At 55.2% G+C, this 15,012-nt stretch overlaps 1 protein-coding gene across 5 annotated transcripts in view; it reads right to left on the bottom strand.

Annotated features, from left to right (window-relative positions):
- Positions 1 to 15,012, bottom strand: part of PRKAG2 (protein kinase AMP-activated non-catalytic subunit gamma 2) — a 305,973-nt gene that overhangs the window by 199,887 nt on the left and 91,074 nt on the right. For 4 of the 5 annotated variants that reach the window (XM_070368928.1, XM_070368927.1, XM_070368926.1 and 1 more), the window contains exons 2-3: positions 10,005 to 10,076; positions 3,071 to 3,350 (exon numbers count right to left, since the gene is read on the bottom strand). In XM_070368928.1, coding sequence (XP_070225029.1) covers positions 3,071 to 3,350; positions 10,005 to 10,076 — 352 coding nt within the window. Of the gene's footprint in view, positions 1 to 3,070; positions 3,351 to 3,980; positions 4,005 to 10,004; positions 10,077 to 15,012 lie in introns of those variants that run through there. The other variant, XM_070368929.1, reaches the window with a different exon arrangement.

Genomic DNA, 15,012 nt, shown 5'->3' on the forward strand with positions numbered 1-15,012 from the left:
GGTCTCATGTGACAAAGCGTCCCCGCGACATCTTTTCACAGCATGTTCCATGGGCTGCCGCTAACAAGACCCTTCACACAGGCCGAGGGTTCAAGTTCAGGGTTACGAAATCAGTTCCAGGGCAGTGGGAGCGATGTATAGTCCAGGCACCTTGACGTGGGTGTAGATTCAAGCAGGAGGAAGAGTAGACAGATTGTACACCCTCCACGCAAGCCTCACACCACGCGTGATGGGAAAACCGGGGGACCAGGGACCCGAGGGGAGGACCCCGTGAAGCAGGGCATGCGCTGCCTGCATACGGACCAGGCCTTCACGCAGGGCTGGCTTCCGGCTGGGGAAGGTCAAGGACATGGGCTCCATGCTTCAAGGGCAACAGCACGGGCTACTGTCCCTGGTCCGAACACCTGCCCCGCCCAGAGAGCTTCTCCAAGGAAGCTGAGCCCCCACCCGACCTAGTCAATGAGCGTCTTTTTACCAGCAGCCCCTGCCACTCCTGGGTTCGATCCCTGGGTTGGGAAGATCCCCTGGAGAAGGAAATGCCAACCCACTACAGTATTCTTGCTGGGAGAATCCCATGGATGGAGGAGCCTGGCAGGTGACAGTCTATGGGGTTGCAAAGAATCAGACACGACTGAAGCAACTTAGCACCCAGGCACGCACGTTTTCTAGCCAAGCACACTGAATGGCCTCTAAAATCACTGACCAGAAATGGGCAGCATGGACTCCTGGCACCAGGAGCTGAAGGTCGGGCATGCCTCCAGGACTCATATCCCACCTGCAGGCTCCCCCAGACCTCCCAGACTCTGCATCTTGGCTGCTGCCTTCTGCCTTCAGAAGTGACCCTGGTCTTAACAGGATGACCACCCTATGCCCACAAGCCAGTCCTCCACTCCCAAGCCAGTGACATGAACTGCAGGTCTCGGCTTTTCTGATGTCACGGTGTAGTGGGTGGGATGGTTGTGTGTGCTGTGCTTAGTCGCTCAGTCGTGTCCGACTCTTTGCGACCCCATGGACTGTAGCCCGCCAGGCTCCTCTGTCCATGGGATTCTCCAGCCAAGAATACTGGAGTGGGCTGCCATTTCTTCTTCCAGGGGAATGTTCCCAAACCAGGGACCGAACCCACGTCTCCTGCATTGCAGGCGGATTCTTTACTGTCTGAGCTGCCGGGTATCCCCACCCCCTACACCCACCAAATTCATGTCTTTTCCAGGAACCTCAAAAAGGGAACTTAAGTGGAAACAAGGTCACAGCAGATGTAAGGGATTCGGAGGAGGTCGTCCTGCGGTCGGGTGGCCCTTCATACAAAGCAACTGTGGTCCTCAGAAGAAGGGAAGAGGCCCGTGGACATGGACAGACACCCGGCGGGAGCGGGCCACATGCCCACGGCGATGGAGGCAGATGCCGAGCGTTGCCTCCACGGGCCAGGGAACACCAAGGGCTGCCGGCAACACCAGGAGCTGCGAGAAAGGCCTGCAGCAGACTCTTCCCCCACTTCAGCGGGACCACGGCCCTGCTGAGAGCTTGGTTCTGGCGTCTGGCCTCTGGAGCCATGAGAGAATAAACTCCTGTTGTTTAAGCTACCCGGTTTGGGCTACTTCATCAAGGCTGCCCCCACGAAATTAACACAACCTCCTTCTGTTGTAACCAACCCAGGCCCAATGAGAGAAACAGGACATCTGGTGAAGGTCTGGTCTGACCGCGCTCCTCTGAGAGCTGGTGCGTGATGGGGTAGTTAAGGGTGTCAGGATCCCTGTCGAGGAAATGGGGTTTGTTGTCTGGGGCGCTGGGGCATCAGGGCTGGGACATACCTGCCCCTTTGGCTTCACAGGTAAGTTCCCAACCACATGTGGCCCAGCGTCGTCTGCACGAGGACCACCTTGCCACAGGACATCTGTACACTTACACGTGAGTTCAGTCATCACGGGGACGACTTGAGGGGTGCTAGGAGCAACACCCCAAACCACCAAAAGAAGAGTCCCCGACCCTTCCTCGTAAGTCACAGAGACAACACTGCATTGGTGCTGGCCTTGCGGACAGAGTACAGCTCCGACCTCAGGTCCTTTTGCAAATACAACCAGAGACAAAGGAGAACCACTCCAGACCTGATGCCCAAGGGCAAGCATGATTCCCAAATCACCGTCTTCCTGAACAGGAACTTCCTCTGTCATCAGAGAGAGTCGTAAGGAGTAGGGAGATGCATTGAGAAACAGGAGAGGCGAAAATAAACCATCTGCTTTATGGTTTGGGGCTTCCCTGGTGGCTCCGTGGTAAGGAGTCCACCTGCCAATGCAGGAGACACGGGTTCAGTCTCTGGGTCAGGATGATCCCCCAGAGGAGGGCATGGCAACCCACTCCAATATTCTTGCCTGGAGAATCCCAGGGACAGAGGAGCCTGGCGGGCTACAGTCCAGGGGGATAACAAGGAGTCTTATGCGACTTGGCAACTAAACAATAACAACTTTATGGTTTGCCACAATATTTCTAGTTACGATCAACAGTGCTCAGTGGAGAACAGTTTATCCTTAGATCACAAGTTCTCATGAGCCTAAAGAACTCTCTCTTAAACACACGTTTCCTGCCCCTGTTTCTCTTAACAGATGAACCCCAGCTACCCAGGACCCAAAACAAAGTCAGGATGTGCCAGAAACAAGTAAGCCTCAAATCCCTCAAATGTGGTCCCAAATTTGAGTCCCAAAGACTCAAATCCCTCTGGCTTGTGGTCCACCCTGGGCCAGACCACAGCAGGGTACGGGCCCAATCTTAGCTTCACACCACTCCTGACTTTCAGCATTCCACATGGCTGTCCTTACAGCCCTATCGGACTGGCGGATGGCGATGTTTGCATTAACCCCCGCAAACCACGCCCGACGGGTGGGGGTTAGAGCAGGAAGAAAGGGACCCCGGTGGAAACCCATTTTTCCGGAGCTCAATTGGTTCTTGGGGGACGGACCCAGACGAGGGCACTCAGCACCATCGCTACAGCCACCGGCCAGGGCGGCGTCCCCCAAGGCCGAGAGCGGCTCCCGCTGCAGCCCTGCACCCACCTGGAACCAAAGCATCAGTGCCTTACTTTTTCTGGAGCGAGAGAAGAAGCGGATGCCCCCTGGCGAGGTGGACGGGTTGGAGCCGGGGGAGGAGTCTTTGGACGAGGAGCGGAAGATCCCGCTGAAGCTCATGCGGCGTGGGGAGCGCGGCGGGGACTCCTGGTAGGAGAACGGGAACACGGTTTTGGGGGAGCCGGGGCTGGTCTTGGGGCGCACGGGGGCAGACACGGGGCTGGAGGGCCGGGGCTGGGGGCCTCTGGTGAAGAAGCCTTTGGAAGGGCTGCCCGAGCCGAAGGGGCTGTCCACCTGCAGACAGAAAGACAGACCGACAGGTGAGGTCCCTCGGAGCCCAGACGGCGGCCTGTGCAGACCTGCCCCCCTCCACTGTCCCCTGCCACCCAGCTGGGGGGTCCATGGCACCCAGACTGAGAAACAGCCCCACCAGGCTCTGGCACAGACAAGGGGCGGCCCTGAGCGGGGGTTGGGGTGGGGAAGCGCGGAGGGTGCAGGACGGGACGCAAGGACAACCCGTCCACAGGCTGGGTTGCACCACCCCGACTCCCCCCACCATCCCCTGCCCCCGGCCTCCATCCAGCTCTCTGCAAGGGGGCTTCCGGGAGGCAGGGAGGACAGCCAAAGCAACTGCAAAGCCTCGGAACACGGCCTCTTCCCCTCTGGCCTGTCTGCAGCCCCGTCTCCTGGCCTTCACTTCTCAAGAAGATGCATCTGTCCTTGAGGTCTGACTGCCCTGCAATAATGTTCTCTGGCCCATCCTCAAAGGAGGGAGGGAGCACAGACCCCATGACCTGAGAGTCAGGGAGCCCGGGGCTCCATTCTGGGGTCCTGGTGTGGGAAGGGACGAAGGTTTCATCACACTGGAGTGACCGCAGAGGTTAGGGAAAAAAGTTAATGAGGCTGAAAACCTCTGAGGCTTACTTGGGTCATGACTTGAAATCGCCACCAGTTATGGTTTGAAAAAGTGCTTGACTCCGTCTTCAAGCCAATGCACGCATCTCATAGACCAGAGGGATTTCTAATGTGCCCTGCTGTGGGTTTAGGAACCGGTATTCGCATCTCAATGGCTTCCTTCATAGCTCAGTTGGCAAATAATCCACCTGCAATGCAGGAGACCCCAGTTTGATTCCTGGGTCAGGAAGATCCCCTGGAGAAGGTATAGGCTAACCACTCCAGTATTCTTGGGCTTCCCTAGTGGCTCAGCCGGTAAAGAATCCACCAGCAATGTGGGAGCCCTGGGTTCAGTCCCTGGGTTGGGAAGATCCCCTGGAGAAGGGAAAGGCTACCCACTCCAGTATTCTGGCCTGGAGAATTCCATGGACTGTATAGTCCATGGGGTTGCAAAGAATCGGACACAACTGAGTGACTTCACTTCACTTCATTTGCATCTGAGCGCCTGGGCCCGACCTGCTCGCCCCTGGCTGGACCACCGGGGGCGTTACTGAGACTCCCTAAGCCTGGGTCTCCTCTTGGGTGGGATGAGGGGCCTGCCCTGCCCCTCAGGGCTGTCTGAAGGGGCACCGACCAGACCCGACCCACAGGAATCACCTTTGCACATGACCAGCTGCCGTCCCCTGGGGAGGCCTGCAACACAGGAGCCAGAGGGCCTTGGGCCACCCAGCAGCAGGAAAGGAAAACCACTTGTCCACTGGGTGCTGGGGCAAGGACAAAGCCTGGCGGGAGTCGGCCAGCAGGCTGAGACCCGGGTCTCTGCACGGCAGGTGACCCCGGGTGCACTGAGAAGGGAGGTAAGAGAGTGAGCTGTGTCTCTGTCCACCTGGGGTGCCTGTCCGGCCTGGGACCCTGTGAGCCTTCCACCACTAGAGGGCGCCCTGAGCTGGGCTTGATGTTCAGTAGCTCGGTTGAGTTGGCTTCTCTGCAACCCTATGAACTGCAGCACACCAGGCCTCCCTGTCCATCTCCAACTCCCGGAGCTTACTCAAAGTCATGCCCATTGAGTCAGTGACACCATCCAGCCATCTCATCCTCTGTCATCCCCTTCTCCTGCCTTCAATCTTTTCCAGCATCAGGGTCTTTTCCAATGAGTCAGTTCTTTGCATCAGGTGGCCAAAGTATCGGTGCTTCAGCTTCAGCATCAGTCCTTCCAATGAATATTCAGGACTGATCTCCTTTAGGATGGACTGGTTGGATCTCCTTGCAGTCCAAGGGACCCTCAAGAGTCTTCTCCAACACCACAGTTCAAAAGCATCAATTCTTCAGCGCTCAGCTTTCTTTATGGTCCAACTCTAACATCCACACATGACTACTGGAAAAACCATAGCCTTGACTAGACGGACCTGTGTTGGCAAAGTAATGGCTCTGCTTTTTAATATGCTGTCTGCGCTTGATGTTCAGTCGCTAGGCCGTGTCTGCTTCTCTGCGACCCCATGAACTGCAGCATGCCAGCCTTCCCTTCACCATCTTTTGGAGCTTGCTCAAACTGACGTCCATCACGTCGGTGATGCCATCCATCTCATCCTCTGTCATCCCCTTCTCCCCCTGCTCTCAATCTTTCCAGCATCAGGGTCTTTTCCAATGAGTTGGCTCTTCCCATCAGGTGGCCAGAGTACTGGAGCTTCAGCTGGGCTTATGGTCCCTTAAAGGAAGGGATGCCCTTGTGGGGACTCTCAACCACACGCCCCCTTCTTCCTGAGACCCTCTGCCATGCGATAAAGGACCAGTGTGGCCATGGGGGGCAGTGCAGAATCCTTATGCCCAGTGGGCTTTGGAGGCAGAGGCCGAGCTTAACCAGAACTATGGAACTCTAGCACTGCTTGAGTTCAAGGGTTTCTTTTTCCAACCATGTGATGCAGGAAGCACAAATGTCTCTCAAGTGTTGGGTTCAGCCACTACCCACTGACCTACGGGCTCAGGCATTCCGAAGCTCTTCTGAATCCCACGGATAATTCACACGGAGCAGCTTTCCAAGTGGTGGGCAGCGTGTGTCTGTGGACACCGGCTGGGGGTGGTCACAACCGTGGGTGACCCCACAGCAGGACGGTATGAGCAAGGGTTCTGGACACAGACACAGGAGCTGAACACCAGCTTGGTTTCCAGCAGTGGCCAGTGATCTAGTGTCCGCGTCCTCGTGTGTCCACTGGGGGCAGCAGGCCAGCCTGCAGGGCCACGGGACGACCGGGTACCCGGCACGGCAAGCACCCGCCTCAGGTCCTGGCCCACGGTACGTGCCTCGGCCTCTTCACTCAGCTCTCATTGTCATGAATTTGGCCCCAATAGATCCTCAGTTAGGTGTGGAGAGTCAGGGAGGCAGGGCTGGTTTAGGGAGAGGCTCCACGTGGGGTGTGGTTTCCCTGATAGCTCAGCTGGTAAAGAATCTGCCTGCGGTGCAGAGGACCTGGGTTCGATTCCTGGGTCGGAAAGATCTGCTGGAGAAGGGATAGGCTGCCTACTCCAGTATTCTTGGGCTTCCCTGGTGGCTCAGCTGGTAAAGAATCCGCCTGCAATGCAGGAGACCTGGGTTTGATTCCTGGGTTGGGAAGATACCCTGGAGAAGGGAACAGCTACCCACTCCAGGATTCTGGCCTGGAGAATTCCATGGACTGTACAGTCCATGGGGGCACAAAGAGTCGGACACGACTGAGTGACTTTCACTCAGTCACTCCATGTGTTATGTGAGAGCCTAAGCCTCCTTAGAGGGGACACCACGGAGGCTCTGCAGCACGGCGCTCGCACAGTAATTTAGGGCTGACATGCTGGAGGCCAGTCACCATCACTCCCCGGGGACCCCTGACCCCAGAGCTCTGAGAAGGCACCAACTGGGGACACAGTGAAGGCCACAGAGCTGGTCAGTGGTGGGTGGGACATCAGGTCCACGGCCTTGACCCTTGCACCACATACCTCCCAGGAGCAGCCTGGCAATGTGAAACAGAAGAGGAGTCAAAGTCAAGTGTGAGGACAGAGGCAGGGAGTCATGTTAACCCCGAGGATGTCCCCTCCACGCTGCACAGTGAGCTCGGCCTGGGGAGGAGGAACGGCTGAGCAAGGCTGATGTTCGTTCCACGCAGAGAACAGACGTGGGGAAGGTTAGGGTCCCCGTGAGGCCATGGAGAATGGCAGGGAAGACAAGGCTGGCCTGAGAGTGAGCCAGAGGGGGAGGAGACTGCAAAAGGGGACACTGTGGGTCATGGGGCCCCGAACCAGAGAAGGTGCTGAAAGCTCACGGGCTGTGAACAGGCCAAGGGGCAGAGACGTCCCAGGGCCAGGGAAAGAGGAGGTGGAGCTGGGAGGACAGATAAACAGCCACTCACTTGGGCCACCACAGACAGCTCATGGGGGAAAGCTGAGCCAGCTGCCGCTGAATAGTCAGTCTCACAGGGCCCCGGGTACCGGCTTGAACCCTATCTGAAGGGCAAGCAGAGCCCCAGGATTCTCTAGACTGGGATTCCATCCTATGCTCAGAATTCCAGGCTGACGGAACCAGGCCTCTGCTGTCAGCTTGAGGAGGGGGCCCCAGAGAGCAGACTGTCCCCCAAACACGGCCAAAAATGGTGGCCCCAGCTCAGCCTTGTCCACGGGGAGCGTAAAGACTGGTCTCGAGCCATGACCGCGAGAAGACGGGCGCAGAGCTGGCCTCTGGGTCTGCTTCCTGCAGGGCGGGTGGGGGTAGGAGCCCAGGGACAAGGCCCGTTCCTTCAAGCAGGATGCAGTTAAGACGGTACTTTGCTAACGCAACGGCATGTTTCCCTGGGTTTGGATGAACAAAGGGCCCAGAGCCTTCCCAGTGCCTTCTGGCTCCTCAGAGCTACGGATGGGAACTCAGGGCACCGTGGGTAGGGCTGCCAGGCCCACCTCTGTCCACGGCTGCAGGGGGTGCCACAGGGCAGGGCCCAGCCCCCCAACTCTCAGGTCTCAGCTGTGTCCCAAGGACGCAGGGGAGGGGAGAAGAGAGGGTGGGGGGGGGCCGGGGCTGGCCTGGCGGTGACTGACAGCTGACTGGCAGGGGCCTCTTGGGAGCTTGTGGGAAACGGGCGAGGATAAAGGAGGTCACAGGCAAAGGGCGCCAGAAAAGGGGGGCTGAATGAAACAATACCTCCAAGGGAGGATCTGTAGGCCAGAAACACCCTCCCCTGGAGTCTGACTCAGGCCAGGGAGGTGGGGAGGTCAGGCCTGGCAGGCAAGGGCCGCGTCCAGTGAGCTGATGGTGGGGTGTCCCAGCCGGAGCCCCCATGTACTCCAGACAGAAAGGGGGCGGGTGTTCTCAGCAGAGGAGCCAGAAGGGTGGTACGCGTGGCCAGTGATGGATAGGAGTGCCTGAGTGGAGTCTAGGGCCCGGCTGAGTGCAACGCTCCCCACGGCTCAGATAAACAGGAGGTGGGTGCACCCCTCCACAGCGCTCCAGACGGGGGATGTCCTGAGTCACAGCCGCATTCCCAGACCTCCCTTGAGCACCTGCCCTGGGCTGGGTACCCATCTGTGTCTGCTCTACGGACGAGCTCATTTCATCCTCACAAGGGAGGTGAGTGCTGTCACGAGCCCGGGTTTGCCAACGGGAAGATAGGTTCACAGAGAAGGTCCTGTCCCAGGTCACACCTCAGGGAAGCTGCCAGGAAAGATGAACAGAGGGGCCTGGATTCTCATCTCAGGATCAAGGGGCACAGACAGGAAAAACCCGTGGTCACTTGTTCGGGGGGTGGGGGGTGGCAGATTGCTGGGCATTCCACAGACTCCCCCAGGCCCCGGCCACCCTGGCTGACCCAGAGTGACCACAGTGCTCTTGAATGATCTGGGGACATCAAAAGCACTGACCTTCCTCTCGATGCAGGCCCAGGAGCTGCAAACAGAGCTGTGTGGAGTCAAGGTGATCAGAAGCCCTTGTATCCTGAGATGTCTTTTGTGACAAAGAGCTGCCCCCTCTGGGGGCAGAGGAACCAGGACTAGGGACTGGTTGGGAGAGCGGACAGACTCCCGTCTCAACTGATGCTTGGGAGCCTGGGCGCTTGGCTCTTGAGCCCAGAGCTCCCAGAAAGGGGAGCTCAGCCGTGGCCCCTAGATCGTGGAGGAGGAGGCCACCCAGGGTCCCGTCCACGTTCAGCTTGGCAGTCATGGAAGGTGTTCCATTCCCTGAGGAGACGGGATTCACTCACAGGGCACAAAGATGCAGAGATGAGCTGGGAGATGCAGGACCTGTCCTGCTGGGACACTTCCCTTCATGGCCTGCCCCACCAGTCCCAGAGCAGGGGGTCCGGACGCACCACTGCACACACCGGGCTGAGCACCAGGCAACCCAGACTGGACCCAGCCCGGCTGTGAGGCAGCCCGAGGACTGGGGGAAAGTCTGTCTACCACTCTCTGCCCTCAAGACACCACCTGCAGCGCTCCCTGCAAAGGCACCACCGCTGGGCCTCCCGCCAGCCCTCCGCCCTGCACTCACCCCCACTGCAGGCTGCCTCGACCTCCCCGTTCCTGCCATGGCCGCTCCACCCATCCCAGGACATGCACGCCTCAGGCTGCCAGCCCTGCACCGAACTTGAGCAGGAAAAATGGACACGTGGGAGAGGGGAGAAGGTGGGTGAACGAGAGGAAACGAAAAGACAGGAAAGAGGACGGAAGGGAGAGAAGGACTTGAGGGGCGGGGGCGGGGCGGGAGGAGGGACTCCTATCCGCAGCAGGGAGAGACACCCAGGCTCCACGACCCGCTTTTCCCTGATTTTCAATCTCTTTGCCCGTGAGCATCTCGGGCACTCGGGGCGCTGAGCTCAACGTGAACCCTTCAGCATCACCTCTGCCCGCTCTGGGGCATCCAGGGACCAGGGAGGAGCCCCGAGGGAAGGGAAGCAAAAGGGGTGAAACCTGGAGGGCGAGGGTGGGCTCAGCTGCAGCCAGGGGCACAGGGAGGAGAAGTCTGTCTCGGGCCTGAGCTGAGCGAGTCCGACCTCCGTGGCACCTCCGGTGAGCTGGGAGAAGCTGGGAGGAAGGGAGCCTTACCTTACGAGACGGAGGCTTTTCTGAACTCTCCAGGTCTCCATCCAGGAGCGGCATGGCAAAGGAACTCAGGTCCTAGGACGGAAAGAGGGCACGTGGTCAGTGACCTGGACCCTCGGGGGCCCACCTGGCCGTGCCAGGGGCCGCACGTGGGTCTCCGAGTGTATCCCTGGCCCCTTGCTGAGTCCTCGAATGCCAGCCACCAGGGAGGGAGCAGACGGCCAAGAAGGTGGAAGGAGGCAGTGGAGACGCCTGCCCTGGGCCCCTCTCAGGGATCCCGCCTGCTCTCCACCTTTCCTCTCGGCCCCCCAGGGAAGGAGCAGGAAGAAGGCACCTGGACTGCAGGGCAGGAGGGAGAGAGTGAAGGAGGAAGGCTGGGGAGGGAAGGGAGAGCCCACTGGGAGCTTTGGTGAGTGGCCAATGGGCCGGACGCCATCTGGCACGAACATGGCCCGAGGATGTGTGTCCTCCTGGGAAGAGGACATGGCTGTATGTTGGGGGCTGGCCACTAGGGCAAAGTGCTCAGAAAAACCTGATGCCGCCGTGGCCCAGAGAGATGGCCTTGCGGCGAGGCGGGGGGGCGGGGGGGGGGGTGGGGGGTGGGGGGTGGTAGATTGCACAGACTCATCGTGTCTGAAATGATGAGACCCTCACCATCTCCTCCTTCCTCCTGTCTCCTGCCCGGTGGACACCTCCACTCGAGGCAGAAACCCCACCTGGGCAGCCCTCCAACAGGAGAAACTGCCTGCATCCCGAACCTTCTTTTTTTTTTTTTATCCTTGTTAACTGTGGTAAAATACACGTAGCACAAGATGAGGGCTTCCCTCGTGGCTCAGTAGTAAAGAATCCACCTGCCAGTGCGGGAGATGTGGGTTGGATCCCTGGGCTGGGAAGATCCCCTGGAGAAGGAAATGGCAAACCACTCCAGTATTCTTGCCTGGAAAATACCATGGATGGAGGAGCCTGGCGGGCTACAGTCCATGGGGTCGCAGAGTTGGACATGACTTAGCGACTAAACAATAACACCAAACACAAGATTTACCATCTTAGTCATTTCGGCTCAGTGGACTTGAGCAGATTCACATCGCTGTGCAAACAGCCTCCAGGGCCCTTTCCTTTCTGCAAAGTGAAACTCCACAGGCATTTGACAGCTGTGCCTCTCCCTCAACCCTTCCCCCCACATTCTACTTTCTGTCTCTATAAATGTGACAGCTCTAGGGACCTCCTAGAAGTGGAATCGTGCAGTATTTGTCTTTCTTGTTACTGGCTTATTTCCCTTCACATCATGTTCTCAGTTTCATTCATGTTGTAGCATGTGACAAAATTCCCTTCCTTTTAAAGGCTGAGTAATGTTCCATTGTGACTCCAGCCATAAAATTAACAGACACTTGCGCCTTGGAAAGAAAGTTATGACCAAACTAGACAGCATATTAAAAAGCAGAGATGTCACTTTGTCAACAAAAGTCTGTCTAGTCAAGGCTATGGTTTTTCCAGTGGTCCCGGCAATCTTGATTCCAGCTTGTGCTTCTTCCAGCCCAGTGTTTCTCATGATGTACTCTGCATATAAGTTAAATAAGCAGGGTGACAATATACAGCCTTGACGTACTTCTTTTCCTATTTGGAACCAGTCTGTTGTTCCACGTCCAGTTCTAATTGTTGCTTCCTGACCTGCATATAGGTTTCTCAAGAGGCAGGTCAGGTGGTCTAGTATTCCCATCTCTTTCAGAATTTTCCACAGTTTATTGTGATCCACACAAAGGGCATGGCATGCTGCAATTCATGGGGTTGCAAAGACGGACACGACTGAGCAACTGAACTGAACTGAATACCCTAGAATGTGACTGAACTTGTAGAGTCTTTGAATTATGATAATATGAAGCTACACGGGTGGGCTCTCCATAAGACCTCAATCCAATATGATTGTGTCCATAGAAGAAGAGACCATTAGGAGAGACCCAGAAGAAGACCATATGAACACACAGACAGAATGGCCATCTATGAGCCCCAGTGAGAGAGGTCTCAGAAGTCACTCACCCTGCCAACACCTTAACCTTGGACTTCTAAGCCTCGAGAATTGTGAGAAAATAAATTTCTGCTATTTAAGCCACGCAGTCTGTGACACTTTGTTACGGCAGCCCTAGCAAAAACACAACAGGTGTACAAGTATCTCTGCAACCCTGCTTTCGATTCTTTTGGGTATAGATTCAGATGTGGAATTGCTGGACTGTACAGTAGTTCTATTTGTAATACTCTTGAGGAACCCCCGTGCTTTTTCCATAGCAGCCGCACCACTTTATACCCCACCAAGAGGGCACGAGGGTGCCAATTTCTCCACATCCCCACTGGACACTTGCTGTTTTCTGCTTTGTTTTAGTTGTCGCTGTTTTAGCCGTCCTAATGGGTGTGAGATGGTATCTCAATGAGGATTTGATTTGCATTTCCCATTCCAATCCCAAAGAAAGGCAATGCCAAAGAATGCTCAAACTACCGCACAATTGCACTCATCTCACACGCTAGTAAAGTCATGCTCAAAATTCTCCAAGCCAGGCTTCAGCAATATGTGAACCGTGAACTTCCTGATGTTCAAGCTGGTTTTAGAAAAGGCAGAGGAACCAGAGATCAAATTGTCAACATCCGCTGGATCATGGAAAAAGCAAGAGAATTCCAGAAAAACATCTATTTCTGCTTTATTGACTATGCCAAAGCCTTTGACTGTGTGGATCACAATAAACTGTGGAAAATTCTGAAAGAGATGGGAATACCATCTCTTGGTATGGTGACCATCAGGTATGGTCACCTGATCTGCCTCTTGAGAAATCTGTATGCAGGTCAGGAAGCAACAGTTAGAACTGGACATGGAACAACAGACTGGTTCCAAATAGGAAAAGGAGTTCGTCAAGGCTGTATATTGTCACCCTGCTTATTTAACTTATATGCAGAGTACATCATGAGAAACGCTGGGCTGGAAGAAACACAAGCTGGAATCAAGATTGCCGGGAGAAATATCAATAACCTCAGATATGCAGATGACACCACCCTTATGGCAGAAAGTGAAGAGGAACTCAAAAGCCTCTTGATGAAAGTGAAAGTGGAGAGTGAAAAAGTTGGCTTAAAGCTCAACATTCAGAAAACAAAGATCATGGCATCCGGTCCCATCACTTCATGGGAAATAGATGGGGAAACAGTGGAAACAGTGTCAGACTTTATTTTTCTGGGCTCCAAAATCACTACAGATGGTGACTACAGCCATGAAATTAAAAGACGCTTAGTCCTTGGAAGGAAAGTTATGACCAACCTAGATAGCGTATTCAAAAGCAGAGACATTACTTTGCCAACAAAGGTTCATCTGGTCACGGCTATGGTTTTTCCTGTGGTCATGTATGGATGTGAGAGTTGGACTGTGAAGAAGGCTGAGCACCGAAGAATTGATGCTTTTGAACTGTGGTGTTGGAGAAGACTCTTCAGAGTCCCTTGTACTGAAAGGAGATCCAACCAGTCCATTCTGAAGGAGATCAGCCCTGGGATATAGTGTAAGGTGAGAGCCCAACTTTATCTCACATGTTGATATCCAATTTTCCCAGCACCATGTACTGAAAAAATTATTTTTTCTCCAGTGAATGGTCTTAGTCAGTCGTGTCTGACTCTTTTTGACCCCATGGACTGTAGCCATCCAGGCTCCTCTGCTGATGGAGTTTTCCAGGCAAAGGATACTGGAGTGGGTGGCCACTTCCTCCTCCAGGGGATCTTCCTGACCCAGGAATCCAACCTGCAAATCTCTCGTGTCTCCTGCATTGGCAGATGGATTCTTTACCACTGTGTCACCCGGGGAGCCAATGGTCTTGGCACTCTTGTTGAAAATCATATGGGTTTCCTTCTGGACTCTATTCTATTCCGTCAGTCTGTCTTTATGCCAGTACCACACTGTTCTGATGATTGTAGCTTTGTAATAAGTTCTGAGATCAGGAAATGGGAGACCTCTAATTTTGCTCCTTTCTTTTTCTCAAGATAGTCTGGCTTCTTGGGGGTCCCTTGAGAGTTCATACAAATTTAAGGATGGCTTTTCTGTATCTGAAACAGGGATTCTGATAGGGATGACATTGAATCTGTAGATGACTTTGGGTAATACTGACATCTTAACAATATTAAGTCTACCAATTAACGTACATGGGATGTCTCTCCATTTATTCATCTTCTCTGATTTCTTTCAGCAACGTTTTGTAGTTTTCTGTGACCTACCCTTGCTTTTGGGGTTTCCCTGATAGCTCAGCTGGTAAAGGATCTGCCTGCAATGCAGGAGACCCCAGTTTGATTCCTGGGTTGGGAGGATCCCATGGAGAAGGTATAGGCTACCTACTCTAGTATTCTTGGGCTTCCCTGGTGACTCAGACAGTAAAGAATCTGCCTGCAATGCAGGAGGCCTGGGTTTTATCCCTGGATTGGGAAGATCCCCTGGAGGAGGGCATGGCAACCCACTCCAGTAGTCTTACCTGGAGAATCCTATGGACAGAGGAGCCTGGTGGGCTACAGTCCATGGGGTCACAAAGAGTTGGACATGACTGAGCAACTAAGCACAGCACCTTGCTTTTTTAACCCCTCCTACCCTCCCCAGGCTCTGCTGAGGGCTCCAGGTCTGCACCTCCTTTTGCCCAGCCCTCCTTTGGGTTTCCTATTTGTTCTTCAACAAATCTTTCAACTTAGCTAGTTTCAAGCCATCTGCAAACCTCGAACACTGATTCATAAAACTGTGGCCTCGTAATGCGGGCCCCTCCCCTAAAGCCGCAGGGCCTCCACTCCACTATGGCCAAGCCAATGGCTCCCACAGCGAGTCCCCTGTGACGTGCTGGCAGTCTCTAATAACGTAGGCAGATTCCAGACTCAGCCCGCTCTGGGGTGGTTCACTTCAGTGTCTCAAGCAGGCTGCACGTTTGAGTCACCTGGGGAGCCTGGGTCCCACCGCACAGGTGAGTCGACTGGTCTGCGGTGCAGGGCAGGCTTCACGGTGATTCCGCCC

This window comes from Bos mutus, chromosome 4 (assembly GCF_027580195.1).
Source record: "Bos mutus isolate GX-2022 chromosome 4, NWIPB_WYAK_1.1, whole genome shotgun sequence".
Lineage (NCBI taxonomy): Eukaryota > Metazoa > Chordata > Mammalia > Artiodactyla > Bovidae > Bos > Bos mutus.